Source organism: Myotis daubentonii, chromosome 19, assembly GCF_963259705.1.
Source record: "Myotis daubentonii chromosome 19, mMyoDau2.1, whole genome shotgun sequence".
NCBI lineage: Eukaryota > Metazoa > Chordata > Mammalia > Chiroptera > Vespertilionidae > Myotis > Myotis daubentonii.
The window spans coordinates 26,361,289-26,388,589 of record NC_081858.1 but is presented as its reverse complement, the minus strand read 5'-3'; the positions used below and the strand labels follow the sequence as shown (position 1 = coordinate 26,388,589).

The window sequence follows — 27,301 nt, the reverse complement described above, 5'->3', positions numbered from 1 at the left end:
TTGTTAATCGTCACCTGAGGACATTTTCCCATTGATTTTTTTAAAAGTTTTATTTTATTGTTTAAAGTATTACATATGTCTCCTTTTCCCCCTATTGACCTCCCCTCAGCCAACCTCCCTTCCCTGTTGATTTTTAGAGAGAGTTGGGAGGGAGAGGGAGAAACAGAGAGAGAGAAACATCGATGTGAGAGAGGCACACATCAATTGGTTGCCTCCTGCATGCTGGGGCTGGGGATCAAGACTGAAACTGAGGTACATGCCCTTGACAGGAATCGAACCTGTGACCCTTCAGTGTTCAGGCTGACACCTTGTGGACTGAGCCAAACCAGCTAGGACTGGAACATTTTTTATGATTGTAATTGATTGAGAGAAACACGGATTTGTGTCAGTTCTTAGTATCTAAAGGGGAATGTTTTTACTTCTAGATGTTTTCACTATGAAATTTGTATTTAAAATATATATCCAGGCTCTGTCTGTCATGTGATTATTTAAAATAATTTGGAGCTGCTCTAGGTGTTTTACAGTCAGAAAAGGAAAATAGTGTTATCAGGTATAAAAAGTATAGCTTTAATGTATGTAGAATGACCGTATGAATTCCTGAAAATAGATTCAAAATAGTACCCATTTCATAATATTATGCATAGGTGGCATTTCAAATTCTCACTTGAATCTTGATTTTTTTTTCCTTCCTTTTAATTTTGCAGAGATGCTGATGCCACCAGAATGGATATTTATGCAGGTAAGACACACATCAGTCTTTTCTTCTAATGCCCAGTTCCTTTTAAATCACTTATTGTTATGCCTAAGAAGAAATGAGTGTGAAATAACTGATTTCTGCAGCCCGAGGATATGGCACAATTACTCTAGGTCTTAGGTAGAAACAGGCACCCTGGTTAGGCATGTAATAGAAACCAAGAATTAGTTTACACTAAGAAACTATAACACAGGGTGACCAGATCTAGATCTATTCAAAAAGCCACCAGGAGGTTTATAGGGCTGATGGAACAGGGTAGTGGGGTGTGTAATAACAACCACTAGTGGTTTTATTGGTTGGAGTTAGCAGGTGACCAGGTTTATAGCACACCTGGGAGCATGCTAGAAATGCAGATTCTCAGGTACCACTTTAGACCCACACAATTAGACACTCTAGGGCAGAGCCCAGAATCTTTATTTTCACAAGTTATTCATGTGATTTGTATACACACTACATTTTGCTCTAGCTGATACTTTCCTTAGTCTCCTGCTTACCTGATCTGCTACAGAGTAGAGTCCATCTACACTAATAAAAGAGAAACATGGTAATTAGTGTCACTCTGCTACCCTTCCCATTGGCTAATCCCCCTGTCACTCGCAGAGTAGGGCCGAGATATGCAAATTAACTGGCAGCCAAGATGGCGGCCGGCAGCCAGGCAGCTGATGCGAACAGGGAGGCTTGCTTGCTTCAGTGACGGAGAACTCCAACGTTCCCCGCCTGACTTGCTGGCCTCTCAGCTGCAACTCTAAGCAACTATGTTGCGAATAAAGAAGCTAAAAAAACCCCAGAAACCTGCTTTACTCAGCGGAGCTTCAGCCAGCCGGACTGCAACATTGTATCAAATACAGACGGTAAACAAAGGCCAGCAACCTGTTTTCAGCAGCCGAGGCCTCAGAGCTAAAGCTGGCCCAGAATAAAAAAGAAAAAAAGGAGCGGTTGAGAGCTTCAGTCCCAGCCTGAAAACAGCCCTCAGTCCCTCAGCCATACTGGCCAGGCACCCCAGTGGGGACCCCCCCACCCTGAAGGGTGTGTGACCAGCTGCAAACAGCCATCATCCCCTCACCCAGACTGGCCAGGCACCCCAGTGGGGACCTCCACACTGATCCAGGACACCCTTCAGGGCAAACCAGCCAGCCCCACCCATGCACCAGGCCTTTACCCTATATAGTAAAAGGGTAATATGCCTCCCAGCTCCGGGATCAGCGGAGCTGAGAGGCCTCCCGGAACCGGGATCAGCCTGACAGGGGGCAGCGCCCAAACCCCCTGATTGCACTGCAGCTCTGTGTGTGACAGGGTGTGGCGCCCCAACCTCCCCACCCCCCACGGGCCCTGCTCTGTGTGTGACAGGGTAGAGCCATAACCTCCCCATTGGCCCTGCCCTGAGTGTGACAGTGGCGGCGCCCTAACCACCTGATCGGCCCTGCTCTGTGGGTGATAGAGGGCAGCGTGCCAACCCCCCCTCCCCCCCCCCCCCACACACACACACGGGCCCTGCTCTGTGTGTGATGGGGTAGAGTCATAACCTCCCCATCTGCCCTGCCCTGAGTGTGATAGTGGCGGCGCCCCAACCCCCTGATCCACCCTGCCCTGAGTGTGACAGGGGGTGGTGCCCCAACTCCCCTATCGGCCCTACTCTGTGAGTGTCAGGGGGGAGCTCCTCAACCCCCTGATCAGCCCTGCTCTGTGCATGACAGCGGGGAGCTCCCCAACTCCCTGATTGACCCTGCTCTGTGCATGACAGGGTATGGAGCCCCAACCCCCCTGATGGGCCCTGCTCTGTGCGTGACCGGGTGGCGCCGCAACCTCCCCATCGACCCTGCCTTGAGTGTGACAGGGGGCGGTGCCCAAACCCCCCAATCGGCCCTACCCTGAGCGTGACTGAGGGTGGCATCGCAACCTCCCAATCTGCCCTGCTCTGTGCATGACAGGGGAAGGCGCCCCAACTCCCCAATCAGCCCTGCTCTGAGCCCGACCAGGGGCTGCACCTAGGGATTGGGCCTGCCCTCTGCCACCCGGGAGTAGGCCTAAGCCAGCAGGTCGTTATCTCCTGAGGGGTCCCACACTGCAAGAGGGCACAGGCTGGTCTGAGGGACCCCCCCTTCCTCTGAGTGCACGAATTTTTGTGCACCGGGCCTCTAGTTGGACTATAAGCTTCATGGAGGCAGTGATCACATCTGCATTGTTCACTGCAGTTATCTCCATCACAGAGTCAGGCACAAAGGAAGTGCTCAGTAAATATTCACCGAGTAAACAAACGATTGGGATAAGCATTGTAGCTAGGTAAAGATGCCACACTGCCTGCTTACAGGGTTGAAGAGGTTACTGCTGTGTTGGCTAGTCTCTTGGCCCTGAAGTAGTGTTGCACAGGACCATGGTTCTGGACACTATGAGCTGCTTACACAGTGTCGGTCACTGTGTGGCCAGGAGGACCCTCCACATGTGGGTTTCTTACCCTCATAAATCAAATGAAAAATCTTTGAAATGAAGTCCTTGAGCCAGAAAGGGATCTCAGACCCACTGTTAAGGGTTGATTGTGTGTTAAAACAGCCTGCAAGTCCTATTGTAAGAAACACAAGGGCCTAAAAGTAACTTCCTAGGTAGCATTCGAGAAATGCCACCAGTGACCTTTGGGGACTTTTGGAATGCACTTGGCTCCAGCCAGGTTCTAGGTCCCAAAGCAGTCTTCACGTGCAGCTCATGGCCGAAGTGCACAGCCAATGGCCCGTGGCCACTTTTAGCACATTGTTACCATGGTCTGTACCTGGCCTGTTCGCGTCTTCATGACACTTGTCTCCTAGAATAAACTTGGAAGCCTTTTTGCACGTTACCTGCACTTGCTCCTGCTTGCTAGGTCTCATTTGGATTCTCTAGAGACCTTGATGAGAGGCTCTGCCACGAGGAGAAATTTTCTTATCTACCAATAGTACTTCCAGGAAGGTCCTTGCTCTTGAACTTTCAAGAAGCACTTGTTATTAATGTTTCAGCAAAGTTTAGCTTCCTGAACACTGAGTGATACTTGACAATCTGTGGTTTATAGTACTTCTGAAATAGCATTTTAAATTGCACTAACTAGTCCATTTAATGGAAGGCGGTCATGACTCACTTGAATCTTTAGCCTGAGGGGAGGACACGCATTTTAAACAGATTCCTCAGCTTAGATCATTTTATAAAGTTGGTGAACTGCAGCTTAGGGGAGAAAAAGATGTATTCACTTAGAACTAAGCTCAGCAGTGCTGGGCTTGTTCCTGTGGTGCCTTACATAGACCTTCCTTTTAGTAGAAGTTCTCTCCTGATTCAGTGCCTGAACTGGTCCTCCTTTGCCCACCTCGTCCTTGCTGGGTCAGAGGGCAAACTCTTGGAAATTCTAGAATGGGCCCTTTCCCTATTTGGGGATTCCTTCTCCAGTGTTTACTAGTATCACATGACCCAGACTCAGTAACCACTTGCCACTGCAGAAGACAGCTCCCGAAAGAAGAGCGTCTTCTACTCACTGGAATGGCAGTCATAGTCTGTTGCATTCCCTTCCTGTTAGCCGAGAGGCTCTCCCATGGCTGCTCTGTCACTTACCCTCAAAGGACTCTTCCTCCTTGCAGTCAGGCCTATCCAGCTGGGAACCAGGCACTTTCGCGGCACCTGTACTATTTCGCTCTTGGGTTGAGGAGTCATTTCAAGGACCCACAGCAAACAGAGGATGCGATGGTGAATACAGATAGCCCAGAAACTGGAGTTAGCCTGGGGATAGTCGCATAGAGACGTAGGAATTCACCTTCTAGATAGCAGCTGCCACCACTATACCCACAGCATGACTGGCTTGATCACTTTGAACTTAACCCACAAAGGATGTGCCGTGTTGGGTTTGAGCAGTGTTGATAAGGTTTAGCATGCCGTAATGGGAGTACTTCAGTGTCTTGAGATTCACAGCAGAAGGTAGCGTGGAAATAATCCAGATGGAGACAAGCAAAGGGATGATTGAGCTATGTGTGAAATACATGTGTAGTCAGTGGTCCTGGGTTTGGTTGGATACTGGGCCAGGTATTCTGTGTCCTCCATTTCGAGTCTCTCAAGCTTTGTCATGAACTAGAAGGAATTGGAGAAGCTTTGGGATTTCCACTCCCAAGGGCCCTAACTTATACTAGCTAGGTCTGTTACAAGGAGAAGCTAGGTTTGACCTGACCTTTTTGGATTAACCTTCACATTGATCCCCCTTCTTACCCTACCCATGTTGCCGTTCTTTGGAGGGTAATCACCCAGTAATGACGGCCTCTGCTTTTACAGAAAGGCGAGAGGATCTTCGAGGGGGATTTATGCTTTGCTTTTTGGATGATGGAGCAGGAATGGATCCAAGTAAGTAACCATTTTTATAAATACCGGCTGTGTTAACTTGTTTTTTTATGGCCTCACTTTTGTGACTCAAAAATCCAGCAGGAGAGAGAGGAGTGTGTTGCAACATCTCAGGCATAATTCCACATGTGGATTTGCTGGGTCTTGTCCTAGCATGGGAGATAGCATCTGAATGGCAGCCTGAAGTCAGTCAGATTACCTGTCTCTTGACATTATATTTATCAGCTTGCACAATATCCCAGAGCTGAAACTAAAGGACACACACACACACACCTTATTACCATGTTTGGGTAACAAAACAAGGTCATAGTGTGGCTAAACTGAAACTGACAGGCCAGTTAGGTGTTGTGTCCAATTGCCTTATGGTTGTGAATTTCCTTGGACAGAGGTTTTCAGTAGACACACAGCCCTACTTGGGGTTAGCAAGGCTCAAACCTTTGATTTTTGAGGAGCCTGGAAAAGAAATGCAGACTTTTCACTTATGCTTGCCATTTCAGACGATGCTGCCAGTGTGATCCAGTTTGGGAAGTCAGCCAAACGAACGCCTGAGTCCACCCAGATTGGGCAGTATGGGAATGGGTTAAAATCGTAAGTATCCTGGAAGCCTGTCACAGGACTCAAAACAAAATCAAGCAATGCTCCTGCTTCTGTCTCATGAGAGCTTTCTTGTCTCCATCACTGTAACTCTGTAACAGAAGGAAAGTCAGAAAGGAGTGGATTGGGGACTTACTGTTGTTCAGCCTTGTGTACTTTACAGAGCAAAAGTATGGATGCCCAAAACCAGTTGCAGGAGAAGCTGTAGGTTTCTCTTGGCACTGTGCTCTGGTACTGTACCTCTCTTCCTGTAGTTGAGGTACGGCGTGATAGTTTTGTGGGATTGGGATATATCTGAGATAGGGAGGAAGTTGCTTCATGGCGCAGCAGTAGTCCCTGAGCACCTGCCATATGTCATGCGTTGTGCTAGGCATTGGGGATCCAGGGTGAGTCACATCCAGATCTCCATCCTAAAGGACATGGCCTCCACTTGCATGCCCCGCTAGGTCCTGTGGCAGGGACCTACCTAATGTCTTCAGATCCCTTGGGACTTCTTTCTCAGACCTTGGTTCCCACTTGTTTGGTGTTTGGAATGTGTTGTTCTGGCTTTGAGTGAAGCCCCAAGAGAAAGGTTTCTATTTCTGAAGTGCTCACTACCAGCTGTACGTATCCTTGGATCGAATAAGACGCAGTGGAATTGGAGTTTGTACAAATGGAATTCTGTGTCATGTTTTCAGTCTTGCTGTGGAGACGTGTTGTTTTCTTTGAGAGAGTGGTGGTTTGGCCAGTCAACAGCATTAGTTGTCCCTCACATGCAGTGTGCTTTGGGTGTGTGGGGAAGAACGAAAGTGCTTCCAAAGACATGGTACCTGGACTTTTTGATTTGTCTCTTAGGACAGGAACCAGATGGTATCCACAGGCACTTACCATGTGCCAGCACTGTGCTAAAAGCTTAACTGATCTTGTTCAACCCTCCCTATAGTCCTGTGAGGTGTCGGTACTGTTATGCTCATTTTCAGATGCGGAAATTGAGGTTTATAGGGGTGAAATGATTTGCCCAAAAATATAAAGGTGCCCAAGTGTAGAGCAAAGACATAAGCCAGAATTTCTGACTGCAAATTGTGCCTGTTTCACTTAAGTCAGACAAACTAAAATCCAAATCTTACCTCACTTAATTAGTTATTTGAGCCTCAAATAATCACCATACATACCAGTGTGACCGTCAGTGTGATGGTAACGAAACCCTGACTTGCCCCCTGGATTGGAGGCCCGGTTTCTCCTACCTGTTTTATCAGTTCCCTGGCCTCAGATAAACACTTCACCGCTCTGAATATCTATTTCCTAATCTAGGATATAGGATTCTAATCTCTGACATTCTCCCTTATGGAGCAAGTTTTAGGAGCAAATGAAATATGACTCTAAAAGCGCCTAGAAGACCGGAAAGGAGAGAGTACCGAAGTTGAGGGATGTCGTTAGCATATTTTTAGTAGAACAATTGTAAAGGACCCATTGAGATGGAGCCATCTAGTGTTCAGAGTGAATTCATTCTGATACCAATTCAGAAGTTGAAAAGGTTTTCGGAGGAAGTGATTTGTGGTGAGAATAGGGCTGAGAAGCAGGGAAGCCGAGAGGAAGTGGCATTTTGGGATTATTGCTATCCGGTTCAAAGACAGCGGGAAGAACGAGGCACAAATTGGGAGTTTTTGCCAATTTAGGGCAAGAATAAGTTCTGACAGAGGCAAGGTACTGTGCCTCATTTTGCCACCCAAAAGCTTTAGGGAAGGAGGACTGTGAAATTGCCGGGGAAGGAGCATTGCCAGAACTTCGGGAACTGGAACAGGAGAAACAGAACTTGGCATCCCCCAGGGTGTCCTGGGAGTTGTCCGGAGCATTTAGGATAATGGGACATGGCATTCATTTGGGTGTTTAGCATACCAGTCTGGTTTGTATTTGTACATAGATGAGAGTAATAAGGCTCCTTATTGCCATCACTTCCCTCGGGCATGACGAGGACTAATGAGATAATAGCCATAAAGTCCCAGAAGCTGCTCAGAAGAAAGGAACTAAATAGCCCCATTGTTCAGTGGGGAGTCCTCCCATGGGTGCTCATGCTTCTGCTGGACAACTGTTCCATGCTGCCTGGGAAGGCCTGTCCTGGCCTGTTCCTCAGATGGTTTCACATGGCCAGACAGGAAGGAAGCAGTCGATTCCTGGAGGCACATTGCCCAGGAACTAGTTGCATCCAGAAGCAGGGACCTGCCTGTGTCATAATGAGCTTGAGGTGGTCAAACAGTTCTGAGACAGAAGATGGCTGTACTTACCGGACCTGAGTCAATTATAGGCCCCCTCGACAACTGTGATCAAGAATTATATTTTACATGGTTAACCTTGGGATTGTACTGTTTTTTGTTTGTTTTTTTATTTTTATTTTCATTTTTTGAGGACTTGTGAGCGTAGGTAGTGGGCTGTTCCCTAGATGGTGCTGCGATTCGATGAGTAGATGCTAGGGGAGTTTGTGTCAATGAAGGAAGGACAGGATGGGAATTGGTTGTGGTTAGCATGGACGCTGATGTGTTAAAGGTATCTGTTACTGGAGTGAAATCTGGAGGGGATAGCAGCCCTTATGTGGCTGGGATGAACCTGGCGCATGGGCAGCAGGGTTACATTGTGGCAACACCTGGGGGTGAGACTAACTAGAACTGATGATCAGCAGTGAATGTGCCCTCGAAGGGTGGTGAGAGAGCCCTGCACGACGGGTAAGTGTGGTCAAGGTTATAATGGAAGAGCAGAGGGAGGAGTGTCAGGTGGGAGGAGTGGGGACGAGGCCTGTGGAACTCGGCTCAGGGTCCTGAGACCGCAGGAGGCCTGTAGGAGAGCGCTCCAAGGCAGTTCGGGTAGACTTGCTCCTTTCTCAGATGAGCTTTCGAGTCCCTGGAAGAATGACCCAGTTCTGCTTCCCTTTCAGAGGCTCCATGCGCATCGGGAAGGATTTTATCCTCTTCACCAAGAAGGACGACACCATGACCTGCCTCTTCCTGTCTCGCACCTTTCATGAGGAGGAAGGCATTGATGAAGTGGGTCCCCTCCACTCCACATTTCCTGGGTCTGCCCAGGCTGTTCTCATAGGACAGTGATGGTGAACCTTCTGAGCTCAGCGTGTCAGCATTTTGAAAAACCCTAACTTAACTCTGGTGCCTTGTCACATATAGAAATTTTTTGATATTTGCCACCATAGTAAAACAAAGACATATTTTTGATATTTATTTTATATATTTAAATGCCATTTAACAAAGGAAAATCAACCAAAAAAATGAGTTCATGTGTCACCTCTGATACGCGGGTCATAGGTTCGCCATCACTGTCATAGGTCATTTGCAATGCTGGGCTCATTGGGGTTGCAGGATTGCAGCCATGCCCCTGTTAATTGGGTTAGCTGGTTGAATGAATTGGTGGAGGGGTGAAGGCAGATATCTTAATGTGAGAGGAAGCAAAACCTCAACGCTTCAGGCTGAGTGGCCAGAACCAAGATTTGGATATGCAGCTCCCCTAGATCTGCAGCTTGAATCAATCTGGTGGGTGTCAGTATGGAAAGTTGTCGTATCAAGGAGAGGATTTGAGGCTTCCAGGACTGTGGGTGGAAACCACAGCTGCAATAATAATAGGAACAGTACTGTCTTTCCCATATTATGGTGATTTTGTGGAATGTGCTATGAGCACATTTTTTCTCCGTCTTTTGTTAATTCTCACCCGAGGACTCCCCCCCTCTTCCCCATTAATTTTTAGAGTGTAAGGGAGGGAGAGAGACAGAGAAAAACATCAATGTGAGAGAGACACATCTATTAGCTGCCTCCTGCACGTGCCCCGACTGGGGTAAGGGATTGAGCCTGCGACTGAGACCCTTCCGTCTCCTGGCTGATGCTCTAACCACTGAGAAAACCTGCTAGGGCAGCACATTTTTCTTTTGAGGAAATGTGTTTGCTCTAACCGTGTATGTCAGAAGCTACAGGTCAGATACCGATAGGGCCTCAGTAGGTACTAAAGCTGGTGAGCATACGGAAAAGATCAGTGCATGTACTTCGATAAATGGCAGCTGGCATCAGCCTCAGCTGATTATTGCTATGCTGGAAGGAAGGCCTACGGAATGGACAGTATCTGTTCTCAGCTGATCTGCAGAGCTGATCTGGTGAGGCCTTTGCCCGCTCATGGGATGGGGGTGGGGAGTGGGGGGAGACGTGGAGAGAAGGCCTTGGTCTGCTAGCCTTAGACTAGACTCTGACCTCCTTTCATATGTGAGGAATGGAGGCAGAGCTTGCAAGAAGGGGGTGAGAGTACCTGTAGAGAGAAATCTATGGCTGTCACATCAACAAGTAGGTGAATTCAGTTTCCATCTAATTTATTTCTGTTGGTGAACCGTGATTAGATTAAATTTATACTAGCCCTGTTTAGATGTGCGCCTAAATCATCACAGATTCATTCATGTTGGGAATAAAAGGCTATCTTTTTTTGCCATCTTTACTTGGTAAGCCAGCGAGTTAAGCTTGCCTTTGTGGTGAGTGTCAGCATACCTGATGTGAGGGGAGCCTGCAGCTGGAAAGAGCAGGCTCCTGGGAAAGGCAGGCAGGAGAGCTCAGCCCAGGCCGGGGTCTTCAGGAACCGTCTGCTCAAGGCCCTGAGGGCTGGGGGAAAGGGCTTGGCCGGGGGCCACCTGAAGGGAAGTGGTGGCCTCTATAGAGCAGGGAGGCCAGGGTAGGCTTGACCTCAGGGCCTTGTTGAGTATGTGGGACTTTATTAAAAGCAGCAGTAAAAGGCAGTTAAAGAAGGTGTGGCAGTGTTAGGTTTGGGGTTTTTTAAAGATCAGTTTGGTTACCGTGTAGTGATTGGCCTGGGAAGATTGGGGTGTTGGAGTGGGCCAGGTGAAAGACCTGGCTGTGTGTAACCTGAAGGGACTCAGAGCAGGGAGGGAGCGAAATAGGAGCAGTCTTCCTCTCTAGCACGTGGGGCCACAGATGTGGTGTTTGACTGATGGAGGGAGGAAAGGGGACGGAGGGGTCTGGTTGACGCAGGTTCTGGTGTGGCAGTTGGGCCTGGCAGGCTCTCTGGAGCCGAGGAAGAACGGCGGAAGGTGCAGCTGGGAAGGGAAGAGTATTTTGTCCTGGACAAAGTGAAGTCTGGTCTGGAGTCGGGGGAGGCCTGGCTCCCGGATTCTTGGCAGCAGATAAGCTCAACTAAAGGAGCTCGTAGAGTGAGAAGAGGACCTGGGATCTCAAGCACGCGGGCATTTAAAGGCTGGGAGAGGAGAAAGTGCCAGGAGACAGGAGTGGCCAGAGTGGTAGGGGGAACCAGAACAGAGGAGAAGTGTTCGGATGGTAGGGGTGGGTGCCAATGGGAATGAGTGAATGCCCACAGTTGAAATAATGCCATTGTCACCTGGGACTGCTGTGAAGAATGGGAGGTGCAGAGTGAGGTACAAACTCACAGAACACAAATGGAACTCAATTCCCTGGTGAAAAAACTAGGTTGAAATTTTTTCCTTACTTGGTGCTAGAAGGTCACTGTTTTGGATTGTTACTGCAGTGCGAACTCAGCCAAGATTTCAAAATAAACATTTTTGGCTGCATCGGAATGTGTGCAAACCAGTCCTAGGGTTGGATACTCTAGGCAGGAAGCTTCTCAGAAACCAGCAAAACGTCTCAGAACTCTAACAGTTTATCACCCTGGCACTTGTTAAAGTACAGAGCTCTTTTCCTCACGGTGGGCCATGTGATAGCCACTGTCCTGAGAAGCTGACTGGGGGTGGGGGTGAGGGGAGGAGAGCACACTGAGGCCTCTGGGGACGTTGCATTTGAGAGGGTTTTTAAAGAAAGAGTAGGATTTCCCCCCAGCTTTATTGAGGCATAATTGGCAAGGGTAGAAATTTCTAAAACATAATTTAGACATAAGATTAAATTCCATACATAAAGAAGAGTGTGTTAAAATGTATGTACAGCTTAGAGAATAAATAAAGCAAACACCCATGCAGCCACCATCATAGCTGATGCTAGAAGTCCCCAGTGCACTTCCACCAATCAGGTGCTTGTTGCACCTCTAAGGAACTGCTCTGAGGTGACTTTGTGATGACTATTTCCTTGTTTTTCTTCATAATGTTGTCACTTATGTGTGCGTTCTTGAATAGTTTAGTTTTGTGCATTTATGAGTTTTATATAAATGCACTCATCATAGGTTTTTTTTTATTTTGCTTCTATCATGTAACATTGTGGGATTCATCTGTATTGATGGTAGTAGCTGTTCCTTTGTTCATTTCCATCACTGCACAGTATTCCATTATATAAATATGCTACAGTTTAATCCACTTTGTAGTGGCTGTTTTGCTGTTCTTAGATGTTGGCTGGTACATATGTACAAAAGTTTCTCTTAGAATATGTACCTAGGAGTGGAATTGCTGAGTTGTAAGTTATGTTTATGTGTAATTTCAGTTTCACTAGATAATTGCAAATATACTTTCCTTAGTGGAAGAGTAGAGTTATTACCAAACTAGGAAAATGGCCAGAGACATCTCGAGCAGGGAGCTGCCTTGGCACAGGCCCCCAGGGCACAGCCCAGCATGCCCCAGGGGACCTAGTGATGTGAGGCTGAATCCTGGGAAGGGCCAGAAGCCACAGAGCCTCTGGTGCCAGGCTGTGGAGCTTGGGCCTCACGTGTGGGGAGGGATAAGATGAATGAACGCACACGTTAGGGGAAATGTCTGCCTGTGCTCACTCACAGGTGATAGTCCCATTGCCCACCTGGAATGCTCGGACCCGGGACCCTCTCACAGACAACTTGGAGAAGTTCTCCATAGAGACAGAGCTCATCTACAAGTATTCGCCCTTCCACAACGAGGAGGAAGTGATGACTCAGTTCATGAAGATTCCTGGGGACAGTGGTAAGTAGGCTTTGAGCCTGCATCACCTAGAAGCCTTAGCTCCAGAGCCACGGCGTTGTGGGAATGTGCAGGGGGCGCCTGGCAAAAAGGAGGGATTTCTGTTCCCCAGGAACACTGGTGATCATCTTCAATCTCAAACTCATGGATAACGGAGAACCAGAGCTAGACATAGTCTCAAATCCAAGAGATATCCAGATGGCAGAGACTTCCCCAGAGGGCACGTGAGTATGGCTGGGAAGGGAGGGAAGTCCTGGAACTGGTATCCATTTTCTCAGTTGGGAAAGCTCAGGAAGTGACTTTAGGGAGAGAGGGGGGAGCTCATTCCCTGGGTTTCCCAGTGTCAGAGTTCATGAAGCTGGGAACTCCACATCATCTTGCCATAGGCAGAGGGATGAATAGGCCAGCAGGGTCTCAGCTAAGCCAAAGGAAGAGATGATTCCTTGCTCCACCTCCTTGATTTGACAGAAGAAATGGAGGCCCTAGAGAGGCAGAGGAGTTGCTGGGTCCGTGGTGGGGCAGTGGTAGGGCTGGGGCTGGTGTCTGGGTGCCTGTGCTGGGGACGGGAGGGGGCAGGATGTGGTGCCAGCACTGTGGAAGCACACTTTCAAGGTGGCAGGAGAAGCAGAGATGCGAGTGGGGAGGTGGGAGCCTGCTGAGAGGCGGTCCTGCTGGACTCGGGGGGTTGGTGAGGGGGGTGACCACACTCCTTTGTTCCCGTCACCTCCAGGAAGCCGGAGCGGCGCTCCTTCCGTGCCTACGCTGCCGTGCTCTATATCGACCCCCGCATGAGGATCTTCATCCACGGCCACAAGGTGCAGACCAAGAGGCTCTCGTGCTGCCTGTACAAGCCCAGGTAGGGACCTGCCCGCCCTGCCACGCTTTCCCAGGACGTTTTGGAGAGATGCTAGACGACAGGTTCGGACAGTGTTGACTGTGTTGGGGCCTTTAACTGCCTGTGGTTTACTGTGGGTCCTGAGGGAGGGATAGAGGTGGCCAAGGGCTGTGGAGATGGGCTGGCAAAGCTCATTGAGTGTGAGTGCCCTCTGTGACGTGGAGGGTGCCCTGCCTGGCACAGTGAGCTGTTGGAGCCTCTTGGCTTCAAGGCCGAGGGGCCTGTAGACACTACACAGGAGAAAAGCAAAGACCCTGGCTGATTACTGAGGTTAGTTTATGCCGTGGGATTAATAACAACTGGGGAGCACTGAGCTTGCTTATCAAAGTGCATCCGGAGGCAAGCGGCAAGTAGAGTACGGAATTGCGTCTCTTTGCTGAAATAAGCTTGGCTCTGGTTCACCATGAGGGGCCAGGACAGTGCAGCTTGGGAGGAAGCAGGAAGTCAGGGCGCTTCCTGAGCTGCTCGGGTTGCCACCCTGCCCTCTTAAGCTGCCTTTTCCCCATTCAGGATGTACAAGTACACATCAAGCCGCTTCAAGACCCGGGCAGAGCAGGAAGTGAAGAAAGCTGAGCACGTAGCCCGGATTGGTAATGTCCTCCTGTGCGGGAGGGGTTAGGTGGGAGTCGCCTGGGACACGGCTTATCGCCAAAGCGAGATCTAGGAGAAAGCTCCATCCAACACTCTGGGGCAGCTCCTCCTGCAGCCCTCCCCGTGCTGGCCAGTCCTCTCAGCAGTTTTCCTCACACTCTCTTCTTCATCTAAAACAATGTCAACTGCTGGGCTTGCCCAGAGTGAAGAATCCCACAGTGCCCTCTGGCCCGAATATTTGTGAAATTGGTGTTTATGACTCCAGGGCAAAAATGTCAAGGTCTCTCCTGATTACAGGGCTTCCTGGCTCTTAATGGAGAATGATTGGCTGAGGACTCAGCTTCTAGCTTCTGCTGAGGGTTTAACTTGGGTTGCCTTGGGCAGTTTTTGACCCGTTTTGATTCACTTGGAATGTTGAAAAGCATGTTTCAGATGTAAATAGTACCAGTTTCCTTGAGTCGTTGATTTTCCTTTTTGAACTGACCTTGCAGTCCAAGCGGGGCAGTTGCTCACCAGCTCACTTGTTCCTCAGCAGTGCACACACACACACATCACCACCATCCTTGTGCAGTGGGAACTTCACTGTGTGATCCAAGAGTGATTACTGAGAGTTTTAAGCCTTTGAATTCCTTATCATGGTTTCTTCTGTGTTTCAGCTGAAGATAAGGCCCGGGAGGCGGAGAGCAAAGCACGGGCATTAGAACTACGCTTGGGTGGAGACCTCACACGGGACTCCAGGGTAAGCCTCAGCCCCGTGCAGCTGTTCGCTAGCATTTCTGGCCATAGGATCCCACAGCTGGGAGTCAAGAACCCCTTGCCTTAAAGCTGAAAAATGGAATGATGTTTGCATAACCTCTATTGAACACACTGTATGGTAAAATCTTGGCTAATCATTTCAACATCCCAAAACCGCATGAGGTATGGACACTTAGTATCCTCAGTTTATGGAAAGAGAAATTGAAATGAAAACAGCACTTGTCCCAGGTCACACAGCAATACGGATCTGAGCAGTTCTCTGATCTCCCAGTCTGGCACACACCTCTGTAGACTTTCAGTTGTCAGTAAGCCCGGCGAAGGGAAACATAGCTTTTGAGTTTGTCCCCATTGTCTGTAGAAAATAATAAGTCTCCAGGGGTGGTGTTGCATCCATGTGATTGGAAGTGGGAAGTTTTAGATGTGTTACCGTGCTCCCTGCTGTGCTACGCTTGTTCCCAGGTGATGTTGCGGCAGGTGCAGAACACGGCCATCACCATGCGCAGAGAAGCCGATGTCAAGAAGCGGATCAAGGATGCCAAGCAGCGGTGAGTGCCAGGACTGGCCTTCGAACTTTTAAAATTAGGGAGCTTTTATACTGATTGTTGACAGCTTGGGGAGTCCCTCCCCACCCCGTAAGGTTGCTATTCTGTCACCAAGATTGCTTTGAGAAAACCATCGATGTTGTAATCTTAATGCTGGTCACATGTCCACTGTAGGAGAACAGTTTTTTCCTCGTTCAGTTCTTTTTGAGCTAGGAAAAGGCAGGGCAGTGCCAACACCTTGAATTGAACACCAAACCTTTCTCACTGGCACCTGTCTGTCTGTGTCTCTCTCCTCCCCTCTCTTTCCCCCTTCCCCTCCCTCTCTCTTCTTTTTATCTCCCTTTCCTATTCCCTCTCTTCCTTTCCTTTCCCCCCCCTCTTCATTTAAAGAGTATATAAAATGCTAATTGTATAAAACTTATAATACATAGGACATTAAACAAATGTTTTAAACGTGCTTATACTTTTACCACCTGGTGCTATCGGAATAACGCTGTAGATTGAGTTTTGGATCTTTTTCATTTTGAATGGGCATTTGTCCTGGCTCAGTAAACTTTCTCTCTGTCCCACCTCTGTGGCTGGAGCCTCTCTGGGCTCTGGGCCTTGAGTTCATTCCTGGCTTGTTCCTTGGCTCCTTGACACAGGCCTAGGTTTCAGGTTTCTTCCTGAGGGAGCCCACTGCTCTTCCATTTGCTTTGCAGCTTCTGTGATACTGTTGACATTTATCACATGATGGTCTCTTCTGTCACATGCCTCTTCATTGTGAGTTTTTGCCTTTTCAAAGTTATTACTGTCACATTAGTGGCGTAGGTATGCAGAAAACCTGTGTTTATTCACCATGGAGCAGCAGCTTCACAGTATCCCATTCACACCTAAATGCAACTCTGTTTTGTTACCAAAGGCCAAAGTCGTATGCTTTTAGTAAGGGATGCTCAGAGTCACTGCGCACTGTCGGTCCCTATCAAGTCTAACAGGTTACACATTGAATGAAAACACAGCCCGGCCAGCATGGCTCAGTGGTTGAGCATTGACCCATGAACCAGGAGGCCATGCTTTGAGTCTGGGTCAGGGCACATGCCCGGGTTGTGGGCTCCATCCCCAGTAGGGGGCATGTAGGAGGCAGCTGATTGATGATTCTCTCTCATTGATGTTTCTATCTCTCTCTCCCTCTCTCTGAAATCAATAAAAACATATTTGTCAAAAAGAATGAAAATACAAAGCTTTTTGTTAAACATGTCTCAAGTTGAAGCTTAACACCTCTTAAACACCATGGTGTTTGGGTTGGTCTACTAGAATTTACCTTTCTTCTTCTCAGAGCCCTTAAGGAACCTAAGGAACTGAATTTTGTTTTTGGGGTCAACATTGAACACCGGTATCTGGACGGCATGTTCATATACAACTGCAGCCGCCTGATCAAGATGTACGAGAAAGTGGGACCACAGCTGGAAGGGGGCATGTGAGTACTGCCGCAGGGGAGCTTCCAAGGCCGGAGCTGGGAGGGTTTCAGCCATGGGGTGACGGGGCTTTGTCTTCTTTCTCCCTGCAGGGCGTGTGGCGGGGTTGTTGGAGTTGTTGATGTGCCCTACCTGGTCCTGGAGCCTACACACAACAAGCAGGACTTCGCTGATGCCAAGGAGTACCGGCACCTGCTGCGGGCGATGGGGGACCACCTGGCGCAGTACTGGAAGGACGTCGCCATCGGTAATGCTGCTGCTCTTCACCTCCAGCCGCAGGGTGCTGTCACTGCCTGAGGGCGTGAAATTAGGAAGAGGGAGAGGCTGCCTTCTGACAAGATGTGTGGGTGTCTGCCTTCCAGCCCAGCGGGGAATCGTCAAGTTCTGGGATGAATATGGCTACCTCTCTGCCAACTGGAACCAGCCCCCATCTAGTGATGTGCGCTACAAGCGCCGGAGGTCTATGGAAATCCCAACCACCATCCAGTGTGGTGAGTCGGTGGTCAGAACTTCCTCCTGACTCCTTCCCGTCATAGTCCATGACCCTCTGTCCCCATGCTGGCCTGGCTGGACTGACATTCATGGTCTTATAGTCCCACTGGGGATAGGAGTCTGTTCAGTGATGGCCTTGGGAGCTAAGTCTTAGGCTGTGCTGAGGGAGAGGGGCTGGGGGCGTGGAGAGTCCATGATATGAAGTTCCCGTCCTTGCTGGTGTCACTGTCCCTGAGAAGAGTTACTGTTCTGTAAGAAAGGCACAGTTGGAGCCAGAATGAAACACTGAATGGCAAGTCAGGGTCATCTGTGCCTTGGGCCTGGCTTGGGAGGCCCAGGATGCTGACCACAGATACTGTTGGTAGGCGTGGCTGACTTTGGGGTTGAGGGTGTGATTTCTGTGTCACAGATTTGTGTCTGAAGTGGCGGACCCTCCCCTTCCAGCTGCATTCTGTGGAAAAAGAGTATCCCGACACCTGGGTTTGCTCCATGAACCCTGATCCTGAGCAGGACCGGTGAGCACTTTTCTCTAACGCGATTGTGGGTATCTCCATCCTCGCACCATGTTTTTTCCACTCTTTGGGTAAATAACTTGCTATGCTTCTTGAGATCAGTGCTCACATCTTTACATCTGTCTTGCTGCACGTAGTAAGTGTCCAGAAATAAGAATATATGTGTGCCCTGCAGTGAGTATTAATCCCTTGAACTTGGGAATTCTGAGGTGGTTGCTCTGATGAAAGGCGTCTGAGTTGGCTGAGGAGGAAGGGCCCTGCCTACGTGGAGCCTGTTTTCCCACGGCCTCCTTAGCACCTTCTCTGTACAGGTGTGAAGCTTCTGAGCAGAAGCAGAAGTTTCCCCTGGGGACATTAAAAAAGGACCCGAAGACACATGAAGAGAAGCAGAAGGAGCTGACAGAGAAAATTCGCCAAAATCAGGAGAAGCTGGAGGCCATGCAGGTGCGTGGTCCTGGGCGGAGCAAGGCCGTGTCATGTCTGTCTGGGATGGGACGGGGCCTCTCAGTGGCTCCCCTGCTCCCTCGGGCTCAGTTTCACTCTCCACGCGCCCAGGAGAACTGTCGGGCTTTCAGCCCCAATCTCCAGGCACACTGGTCTCAGGTTGGCCCTGATCATTATTTTAGACAGGCAGACTTTTATTTATATATTACAAAGTGGTCCCATTCATTTATGAATGTTTTAAAACTTCAGAAAATGAATAGCTTACCTTAGAGGTAACAACCATTAACTGCATGTCCTTCCAGCTTTTTTTGACTGCCTGCATACACATAGATACATATGCTGTATATTTTTAATAGAAATAGATTATGATGTCATATGATGTATACACACACACACATATTTTCAGTGGATAATTAAATTCTGTGGCTTTAAAAAACTATTTCTAAGTTATTCTTCTGAAGATCTATTAATTTTTACCAGCAGTATATTTATTTTTAAATATTTCTGCAAATTTGGCAAAGTATACATTTTATAATTTGAAATTTTTTCATGTTTTTAAAATTGGGCAGTTTTCCCAGGTGCCTGTGTTTCTTTTAGATTTGCTTATTCTCTCATATTTCTGTGTTTTTCCCCCATTGATTTGCCAGGGTGTCTTAGGTGTATTTGTGGCATCAGCCCTTTACTGTATGTGTTACAGAAGCTTCTTGCTTTCTGGCTTCTGTGTCTGTGCAGATGCTCTCACTAACTCACGTCCTAGGCCCTTTCCCTTTTTGCTGGATCCCCTGTCCTTTCTTGGCCTCATTCATCAGGCCTTTCCCACCTTTTTTTTTCCTTTTTTTTTTTTTGGCTGCTTTAGTGAGAATTTAGTCCAGTCTCTGAGTTGCTGGGTTAATCATATAGAATCCTGCCATTGCGGATGGTTGGTGTCTGTGTTTTTTGGGTCTTCCCAGTGAGAATGGGAGGCTTGTAATAGTAGGGCTGGGCCCCGGTTTTCTTCCCCACTGGCCTGGACGGTGCGGATTCAAAGAGCGTCTGCCTGAGTGTACCAAGCTAGGTAAACACCTGATCATCGCATTTGTCCTGCAGAAGACCACACCCATCCGCTCCCAGGCTGACCTGAAGAAGCTGCCGCTGGAAGTAACCACTAGACCTTCCTCTGAGGTGAAGTAAAGCCCAGGCAGGCGAGGGGCTTTTCCTCAGGTGTCGTGTGCTAGGACCAGTGTTCTCACTCTTTGGGCTTCTTGTAGGAACCTGCACGCAGACCTCAGCGTCCTCGCTCACCTCCTTTACCTGCTGTGATCAAGAATGCTCCCAGCAGACCCCCTGCCCTTCACACTCCCAGGCCAACCAGAAAGGCTCCTGCCATCAGCAGCACCCCAAAGCCGCCTGCCCTGGCAGCCCGGGAGGAGGCCTGTACATCCAGGCTCCTCCAGCCGCCCGAGGCACCCCGAAAGCCTGCTAACACTGCAGTCAAGACTGTGCCTCGGCCTACCCCTCCAGTGCAGCCGCTGTCACCATCTCTACTGCCCAACTCCAAGAGCCCGCGGGAGGTCCCCGCCCCCAGAGCCGTCAAGATGCCAGTGGTCAAGAAGCCAGAGCCCCCTAGTAAACCTCCCCCGGTGAGGTGCTTTTCCCCTCGGTGGGGTGGGAGTGGAGCTGGGCAGTCAGTGTCCAGAGCTGAAGGGACTTAACTTGCTCAGGGGCTCAGAGCAAGTGGCTCTATTGAGGCAGCTTTTCCCTGCTCCTTCCGAGGTGTGGGCTGTCACAGACTTGAACTGCCCCCACAGGCTCCTCATGCTGTAGCATGTGTTTGTGGTCCGGTGACACACAGCCTTGCTCAGCTCAGTAGTGGGTGCTGTGTCTCAGGGAGGTCACAGCTGGCCCGTATGGAGTGAACTAAGAGTCTTCCCCGGGGACAGCTCTGAGCACAGGTCCTCAGGGGCACGGGGCCAGGAGTTGCTATACACTGAGCAATGTCAGGTGTCCTGAGCCCTGGTGGAGAGTGAGACACATACAAGCTTCTCTCTGAAGCTCCTTCAGGCCGGATAGAAGCTTCCTGCACCTCAAGGATTGACGTGGCTCCTTCTCTTCCCTCTCGCCTCGCTCTAGGCTACCCCTGGTCGGAAGCGGGCTCTTGATGCCTCTGACGAGGAAGAAGTGGAGGAAGAGGCTGAGAGGAGGAAGGAGAGACCCAAGCGGGGCAGAATTACTGTGAAGGAGGAAAAGAAGGACTTGAGTGAGGTAGGTGGTCGAGGGGAAGTTCTCCGCAGTCTGCACGGCTCCGTTTGCGCTGTGACGTGAGCCTTCCAGAGCTCAGTTTACAAAGATGACGGAAACGTGGTGCCAGGTAGGACCCTGCGGGAGACTGGGTCCCAGGTCGGAGGTCACATTGACGCAGAATCAGGGAGGTTTAAACCCTTGTGTTCTGTGTCCATGACATTCTGTCCCTTGCCCGCTATCTTGTTTATAAAGGTGACAGAAGCGTAGACACCTAAGATAGTGGTTTAATAAGTGGCACTTGGCAAGTCCTGGTGATTTAAACCGCCATGTAATCAGCAAGGCGGTGACGGCTGATGGCCCTGGGCGGGCAGCCATGCAGAAGTCTGCTCTTCAGGGCCTCTAACCCTCTGTTCCCCTCACAGCTGTCAGACAGTGCTGAGGAGGACTCACCTGACCTCAGGAAGGCGCAGAAAGGTGAGTGGAGGGAGGTACCTGGCTGCTGGTGGGGGGGGCGGGAAGTGGGGTTTCAGCCAGCAGCCGCTGACCCTCAGTGCTCACGGAGGCTCTCCGGGCTCTGGGCTCTGGTGCTCCAGTGGTTTCAAGTCTAATTCCAAGAATTCTGAAGAAAGCCCACCCTTGTGTGCATTTTTAGCACTAAATTCTCAGCACTGAAACCTCTGGCACTCTTCCTGCTGCTCTTTAGAGCTCTTATGACAGATGGGGGAGGAGACCAGGGTCACTGGGCCCCATGTCCCCGGCATAGTGGGGACAAGCACCCAGCAGTTCTTGTCCCTGCAAACCCTGGGATGGCCTTTCTCGAGGTGTGTGACTGAGTGGGGGACTCCAGTCAGTTTTCTGACTTCTGTTCCATCCCATTCTCAGATAAAGGTCTGCACGTGGAGGTGCGTGTGAACAGGGAGTGGTACACCGGCCGCGTCACAGCTGTGGAGGCAGGCAAGCATGCGGTGCGGTGGAAGGTGAAGTTTGACTACGTGCCCACAGACACAACACCAAGAGACCGCTGGTAATGCCCCTCGAAGAGGCTGGGTGGACTGAATTGGCCAGGGCAGGGGGAGGCTGTGTCCCATCCTGGGAGCTGGGGATACACAACAGAAACACTGTCCTCTCCAGGGTGGAGAAAGACAGTGACGATGTGCGGCTGATGAAGCCCCCTTCCCCGGAGTATCAGAGCCCTGACACCCAGCAGGGCGGTGGCGAGGAGGAGTCCACAAGGGCCCCGCCGGTTGAGGCCCAGCCGGCTGTGGCCGTGACAGACCCCTCCACTTCTGACTGCAGCCGCATTGAGCCTGACACCACCGCCCCGAGCTCCAACCACGAGACCATCGACCTGCTCGTCCAGATCCTCCGGTGCGTGTCGTGCTGCTCCAGGGCCAGCGGTGGCTTTCTCCTCTCCTGCCATTCTGACATCTTGCCCCCACCTGCTTTCTCGTTTAGGAATTGTTTACGGTACTTCCTGCCTCCAAGTTTCCCCATCTCCAAAAAGGAGCTGAGTGCTATGAGTTCAGATGAGCTGATATCCTTTCCTCTGGTGAGTCTCCCTGACCTTGGATCTTGCACGCTGTGTGCCCCCCTTGGTGCTGCTTGTGGTGCCAGCTCTCAGCTGTGTGCCTCCCAGCCAGCTTCCCCCTCTTATGCTAAGAGAATGGAGAGGAGACGACATGGTGGGAAAAGAAGTGGCTTAGCTGCACAGGACTCTAGTGTCATGAGACCCTGGCCTGAGTCCTCACTGACAGACAGTAGCCTGGTTTGACATTTTATGATGAATACATCTCTTCCTCTACCTGGGCAGAGGGGGTAAACCTGTCACAGGCAACAGTGAAGAACTTGAGCTCAAAGTGCCTAAAACTTGACTCTCAGAGAGAGAAGCTTGTGATGTGGAAATGAGCACCGAGTCGTATTTGACGCAGCAAATGCTGATGGGGCGCCTCCCCTGAGGGGCCCTGTGCTGGGAGGAGCAGCAAGAGCCCTGCTTCCAGGGGCTTAAGAGTCGGTGGAGACTTGAGTTTTTGCCGGGCAGCTGGCTATGAGGCAGAGAGCGGTACATGCTGTGGAAGTGGGCAGTCTGGAGGAGGCGAGAGAGTGGCAGGGGGTCTCAGGGATGAAAGGGCATGTGGGGGAGGTCAAGGCAGCAGATGGGGGAGGGTGAGTATTTAGGAAGGAAGGGGGCCTGAGAGCAAGGATGGCCTGCGGGCCATATGCGGCCCGCTGAAAACATTTATCCGGCCCACTGGGTGTTTTTGCCGCTGCAGTGTGTGTAGGAATTTGTTCATAATTTTTTTTTTAAACTATAGTCCGGCCCTCCAGTGGTCTGAGGGACAGTGAACTGGCCCCCTGTTTAAAAAGTTTGAGGACCCCTGACCTAAACTATGTCTAGGGCAGCGGTCAACCCACTTTCTGCAGAGGCCAGTTAGCAAGTACTTTCACCTTTGTAGGCTACACAGTGTCTCGCAGCTACTCAACTCCACTATTGTAGCCTGAAAGCCACCATAGACAATACGTAAAGGAAAGGATGTGGCTGTGGTCCAGTAAAGCTTTATTTACAAAAACAGGTAACAAGCTAATTTAGCCCATGGGCCGTAGTGTGCTGCCCCTGCCCCTAAGAGCATAGCAGCATGTTGGGTAGGATGGTTGGGTGGGAGATGCAGGGCAAGGAGGCTGATCCAGTTGTAAAGATCAGACGTGAGAGAAGGGAACGCTAGCCAGAGTGGTGGGAGTGGACCAGCAGGTGAAAGCCATGTCAGAGGCCGTGGACAGACTGGTCATTGCCTGAGGCAAGTATGGGAGAGAAGTCCACATGCCTCCTGTGTCTCAAGCCTGAGGGAATTGGAGGTTTATGACAAAGCTGTTACCTGGGAGAGAAAGCAGGGCTTTCATCAGAGTAAGGTGATGAGTTGAGATTTAATTGTGTTGGGCCGAAGTACTGGCACTAAAATTTCTGGTGATGGCCAGTGGGCAGGTGGAGACTGGGGACTAGCATTTGGGTCAGGGCTGGAGATGGGGACCTGGGAGTCACCCTTATCAAGTGGGCTGTTTCATGGTGGAACTGGACTTGGAACTGCAAGATGAGTATATTCAACATGTTGGGCCCTCATGTGGCAGCTGTGTTCTTGATAAGCTTTTCCAAAGTTAAAAATATGGGGCTTAATCTCCATCCCACTTTAAAAAAGGAAATGAGGTGAGGACTTGAAGACACTAAGCCTTCAAGAGGTGCAGTCTGTCGTGATAGAGCCCAGATTTGAACCAGGTGCTCCTGGGGACACGGGTCTTCCTCTTCACGGTGCCGTCCAGCTTCCCTGTGAGATGAGAGGGGTGGTGCCCAGCGAGGAGGCTAGAAGATGCTGGCACTTTTGAAAGCCTCATGGGAGGCTCCATGCCCTAACTCTACAGACAGCCCATAGGACTGGCTGGGTTGGCCTGACATCTTGTCAGTCAGATTTGTTGCTCTAGCTTAAAGTTGTTGCCAAACTCAGAGCAAAGCCGGGTGCAGTGGTGGGAGCTCCACAGGGGGCTCATCTGCTCCAACCGAGCAGTCAGCAGGAGCGGATGAGCCTGCAATACTCTGTGAGCTTATTCTGTACAAGGAGGTGTGTCACTTCATGTCCTCCTGATTATAATGCCTGAAATAGCTCAAACTTTAATTTTTTAAGTATCAGGGACATAACAGAGTCCGGTGTTCATTATGTCCTTGTCAGTCTAAGTGGTGGTCGTTTTCCCCACCATGCTGGGCCGGGAGTTCCATAAGGCCACGGGGTCCTGCAGATAATTAGAGTCCAGTACATACACATTCAGTAATAGAACAACTGCTTGGAAATCTATAATTACTTTAAAATAAACGTTTAAGAAAACTAATATAAATCCCAGTCAGACTCGAGGTATTATATCCTGGGCTTTAATACTTTGGAACAGGCATTTTGTGCTGCCAGTGTAATTATCATGCAGAGCGTGGGGCTTCTTTTGCCATCTTGGTTTAATAGAATAATATTCTAGATTGTCAGGTGAATAACACAGTTAGATACTTGCCAGTAACACTTTAAAGACAGTAGTCAGGCCCTGGCCAGTGTGGCTTAGCCGGTTGGAGCGTAATCTGGTGCACCAAAGGGCTGGTTGTGTGTGTGATTCCCAGTCAGGGCACCTACCCAGGTTGTGGGTTTAATCCCTGGTCGGGGTACATGTGCGAGGCACCTGATCAATGTTTCTCACATCAGTATGTCTCTCTCTCTCCCTCTCTCCCACGCTCCCTTTCTCCCTCTTTCCCTCCCTCCCTTCTCTCCCTCCACCTTTTCTTCCCTCTCCTTTCCTCTCTCTCTAAAATCAATAGAGGATTAAAAAACAAACAAATGAACAGTAGACAGGAGCCACCCAATGGTGCTAGGTACTTCATACATCTTCCTGGAAAGAAAGAAAGGTTAGAGTGGGTAAGATTGTATTGGTCGGGCAGGACCTGTTGGTTATGACTTCGTGTTCATTAAAATGGCTTTATCTTTCTTATTGGTGACTTATGAGTAAATCAATTGAACTTAGAAAAGGAATAAAGCCCAAAGACATACGACCTAAATAACTTCACTGGGATTCCAGGTGACGTTTCATTTGAAACAAGTACTCTGCTACCATGTCCACCAAAACGACTATTAACATTCCCACCCCAACCTTTGGAAGTGCCAGGGGCTCGGGGAAGATGGGAAAAACGGATGCTGCCTAAATATGCTACACACACCCGGAGCTGCCGCTGCTGCTTGTTGGAATGGGTAGAAGAGAATTTTGGTCCGACGTTGTGGGTGTGGCTTGGCGCGGATTGCTGACAGGGCTTTTGTGAAGTTGGAAAAGCACGATTGAGCGGGGACTGTGTCCTTTCTGCCCCCGGGAATGGGCACAGTCATCCTCACATTCACTCCTGGCATGCTGTGGGCGAAAGCACTTCACTAAGTGCTTCCCTGTGTGATCCCGACCTTGTCCTCGTGGCAGCCCCACGAGATGGCATCGCAGTCTCTCTGCTCCGGAGCCAGAGGCTGCTGGCCCTTGTGTCTGACACCCCTCCCGGTTCAGAGCCCTGTGCTGAGCCAGTTGGGGAAACCAGCGCTCATTTAGATGGGCCCTGGGGACTCCTGTGAGCTCATGCACCCCCTCTGCTCCCCCCCCCCCCACAGAAAGAGTACTTCCGGCAGTACGAAGTGGGGCTGCAGAACCTGTGCCACTCCTACCAGAGCCGCGCCGACTCGCGGGCCAAGGCCTCCGAGGAGAGCCTGCGCACCTCCGAGAAGAAGCTCCGCGAGACCGAGGAGAAGCTTCAGAAGCTGAGGACCAACATCGTGGCTCTCCTGCAAAAGGTGCAGGAGGTGAGCCAGGCAGCTCTCCCTCTGCAGCTGGACCACCTGGTCTCTTGAGGAAGGGGGGGCGGGGCTTGGGCACCTCTTTCTGCCTTTTCCCCACTCACAGGAATCTGTGGTTTCAACCCTGGCTGCACAGCATCCTGACCAGGAGGGCTGAGGTGGTGCGGCTGCCTGGGCCTCCTCCCAGCCAGGCCCACGGTATCATACTCTGCCCTTGTTTAGACATTTCAGTGGACAACCTGGTTTGAGATGCCTCCCAGCCATGAAATAGAAGTCCTCACTTTTCCAGATGACGCCCAGATGGGATTGGGTGGCCCCATAGTGGAGAATGCCCCGTAGGTCTCCATCTTTCACCCGGCAGTGAACACTGAGGGAGGGCCTGCTCCACCCGTCCTGTGGGTACTGGGGCCACCGACAGGCAAGATCAGGTCCCTCCCTCACAGCCCGACACTCCAGGGCAGGAAGTGCCATGCAGGAAACAGAGGGCAGACGGGAGGCCACTTCCCAGGGCTTGAGGGGTGATCTCTCTGAGGAGGTATTTGAGCTGAGAGTGGAACCAGTCATGCAGGAGTGAGCGTGAGTGCTGCTGGCAGGACGGACCAGGGCCCAGACCTCAGGCAGGAGTGTGGGCTGTGGAAGCGGGGGGCCTGTAGAGGTGGGAAGTCACTGGCGTCATCCAGTTTGCACTCTAAGACACTTACTCTGGTTGGTTGTAGGAGGGCCTGGCATGGCTAGAGGTTAGAATCCGGGACTCCAGTGAGGTTCCCGCAGTTGTCTGGGTGAGAGATGCTGGCGGCCTTAACCTTGGATGATGACAGTGAGGAGGGAGGGAGTGGGCAGATCTCTAATATCTGAGGGAAAGGGAGGAAACAAGGGTGATTCCTGTGGTTTGTCTGGAGCCCGTGGGCGGAGGGAAGGCGGTGGCCTGTACTGAGGTGGGAACAACTTGGGGTGGGGGGCCTGGCTGTGTTGTTTTGGATTTATTGAGCCCGAGAAGCCTGCAACACGTCTACGGCAACCTGGAACTTGGGGTGGAGTGGGGCAGAGGGAAGGAATCTGGCATCATCTGTGCACAGATGATCGGGGTGGGCGGGATGGTCAAGAGGGGACAGGGGTAACGGCTGGGGGATGGGGGAGAGGAGGGGACTCCTTAGGCCCCACAGAAGGGTGGGGGGGCAGGCCCCCCACCACCTTATGGCCCCCAGCTGACCCTGCCCTGCTCTGTTTCAGGACATTGACATCAATACAGATGACGAGCTGGATGCCTACATCGAAGACCTGATCACCAAGGGGGATTAAGGGGCTCAGAGCCAGAGACCAGCTCCCTGCTCCTGCCTCAGGGAGAGTTCCCGGGGGTGGGGGCTGTTGCGTTAGTGGGTCGGTGGACTTAACATTGGTTTGACTCACATGGGACATTGTGCTTTTGGAGGGAAAATGCTCTGATTCTTTGAATCTTCCTCCCTAAGTTTATAAATATTTATTTTTTGAAAGAAACGAGA

At 50.4% G+C, this 27,301-nt stretch overlaps 1 protein-coding gene across 5 annotated transcripts in view; it reads left to right on the top strand.

The window, feature by feature from the left end:
* MORC2 (MORC family CW-type zinc finger 2) overlaps nt 1-27,301 on the top strand; it is a 37,791-nt gene extending 10,490 nt beyond the window's left edge. For 2 of the 5 annotated variants that reach the window (XM_059676011.1, XM_059676010.1), the window contains 25 exons: nt 705-739; nt 5,030-5,098; nt 5,593-5,683; nt 8,595-8,703; nt 12,392-12,551; nt 12,661-12,772; nt 13,279-13,404; nt 13,954-14,033; nt 14,691-14,773; nt 15,250-15,335; nt 16,648-16,788; nt 16,879-17,033; nt 17,149-17,277; nt 17,688-17,793; nt 18,102-18,234; nt 19,321-19,395; nt 19,482-19,853; nt 20,344-20,475; nt 20,877-20,928; nt 21,337-21,478; nt 21,586-21,822; nt 21,910-22,003; nt 25,620-25,808; nt 26,519-26,581; nt 27,033-27,301. In XM_059676011.1, the coding sequence (XP_059531994.1) occupies nt 705-739; nt 5,030-5,098; nt 5,593-5,683; nt 8,595-8,703; nt 12,392-12,551; nt 12,661-12,772; nt 13,279-13,404; nt 13,954-14,033; nt 14,691-14,773; nt 15,250-15,335; nt 16,648-16,788; nt 16,879-17,033; nt 17,149-17,277; nt 17,688-17,793; nt 18,102-18,234; nt 19,321-19,395; nt 19,482-19,853; nt 20,344-20,475; nt 20,877-20,928; nt 21,337-21,478; nt 21,586-21,822; nt 21,910-22,003; nt 25,620-25,808; nt 26,519-26,581; nt 27,033-27,101 (3,040 nt within the window). In that variant the 3' untranslated portion in view covers nt 27,102-27,301. The remainder of the gene's footprint in view (nt 1-704; nt 740-5,029; nt 5,099-5,592; nt 5,684-8,594; nt 8,704-12,391; nt 12,552-12,660; nt 12,773-13,278; nt 13,405-13,953; nt 14,034-14,690; nt 14,774-15,249; nt 15,336-16,647; nt 16,789-16,878; nt 17,034-17,148; nt 17,278-17,687; nt 17,794-18,101; nt 18,235-19,320; nt 19,396-19,481; nt 19,854-20,343; nt 20,476-20,876; nt 20,929-21,336; nt 21,479-21,585; nt 21,823-21,909; nt 22,004-25,619; nt 25,809-26,518; nt 26,582-27,032) is intronic. The other 3 variants (XM_059676012.1, XM_059676014.1, XM_059676013.1) reach the window with 3 other exon arrangements.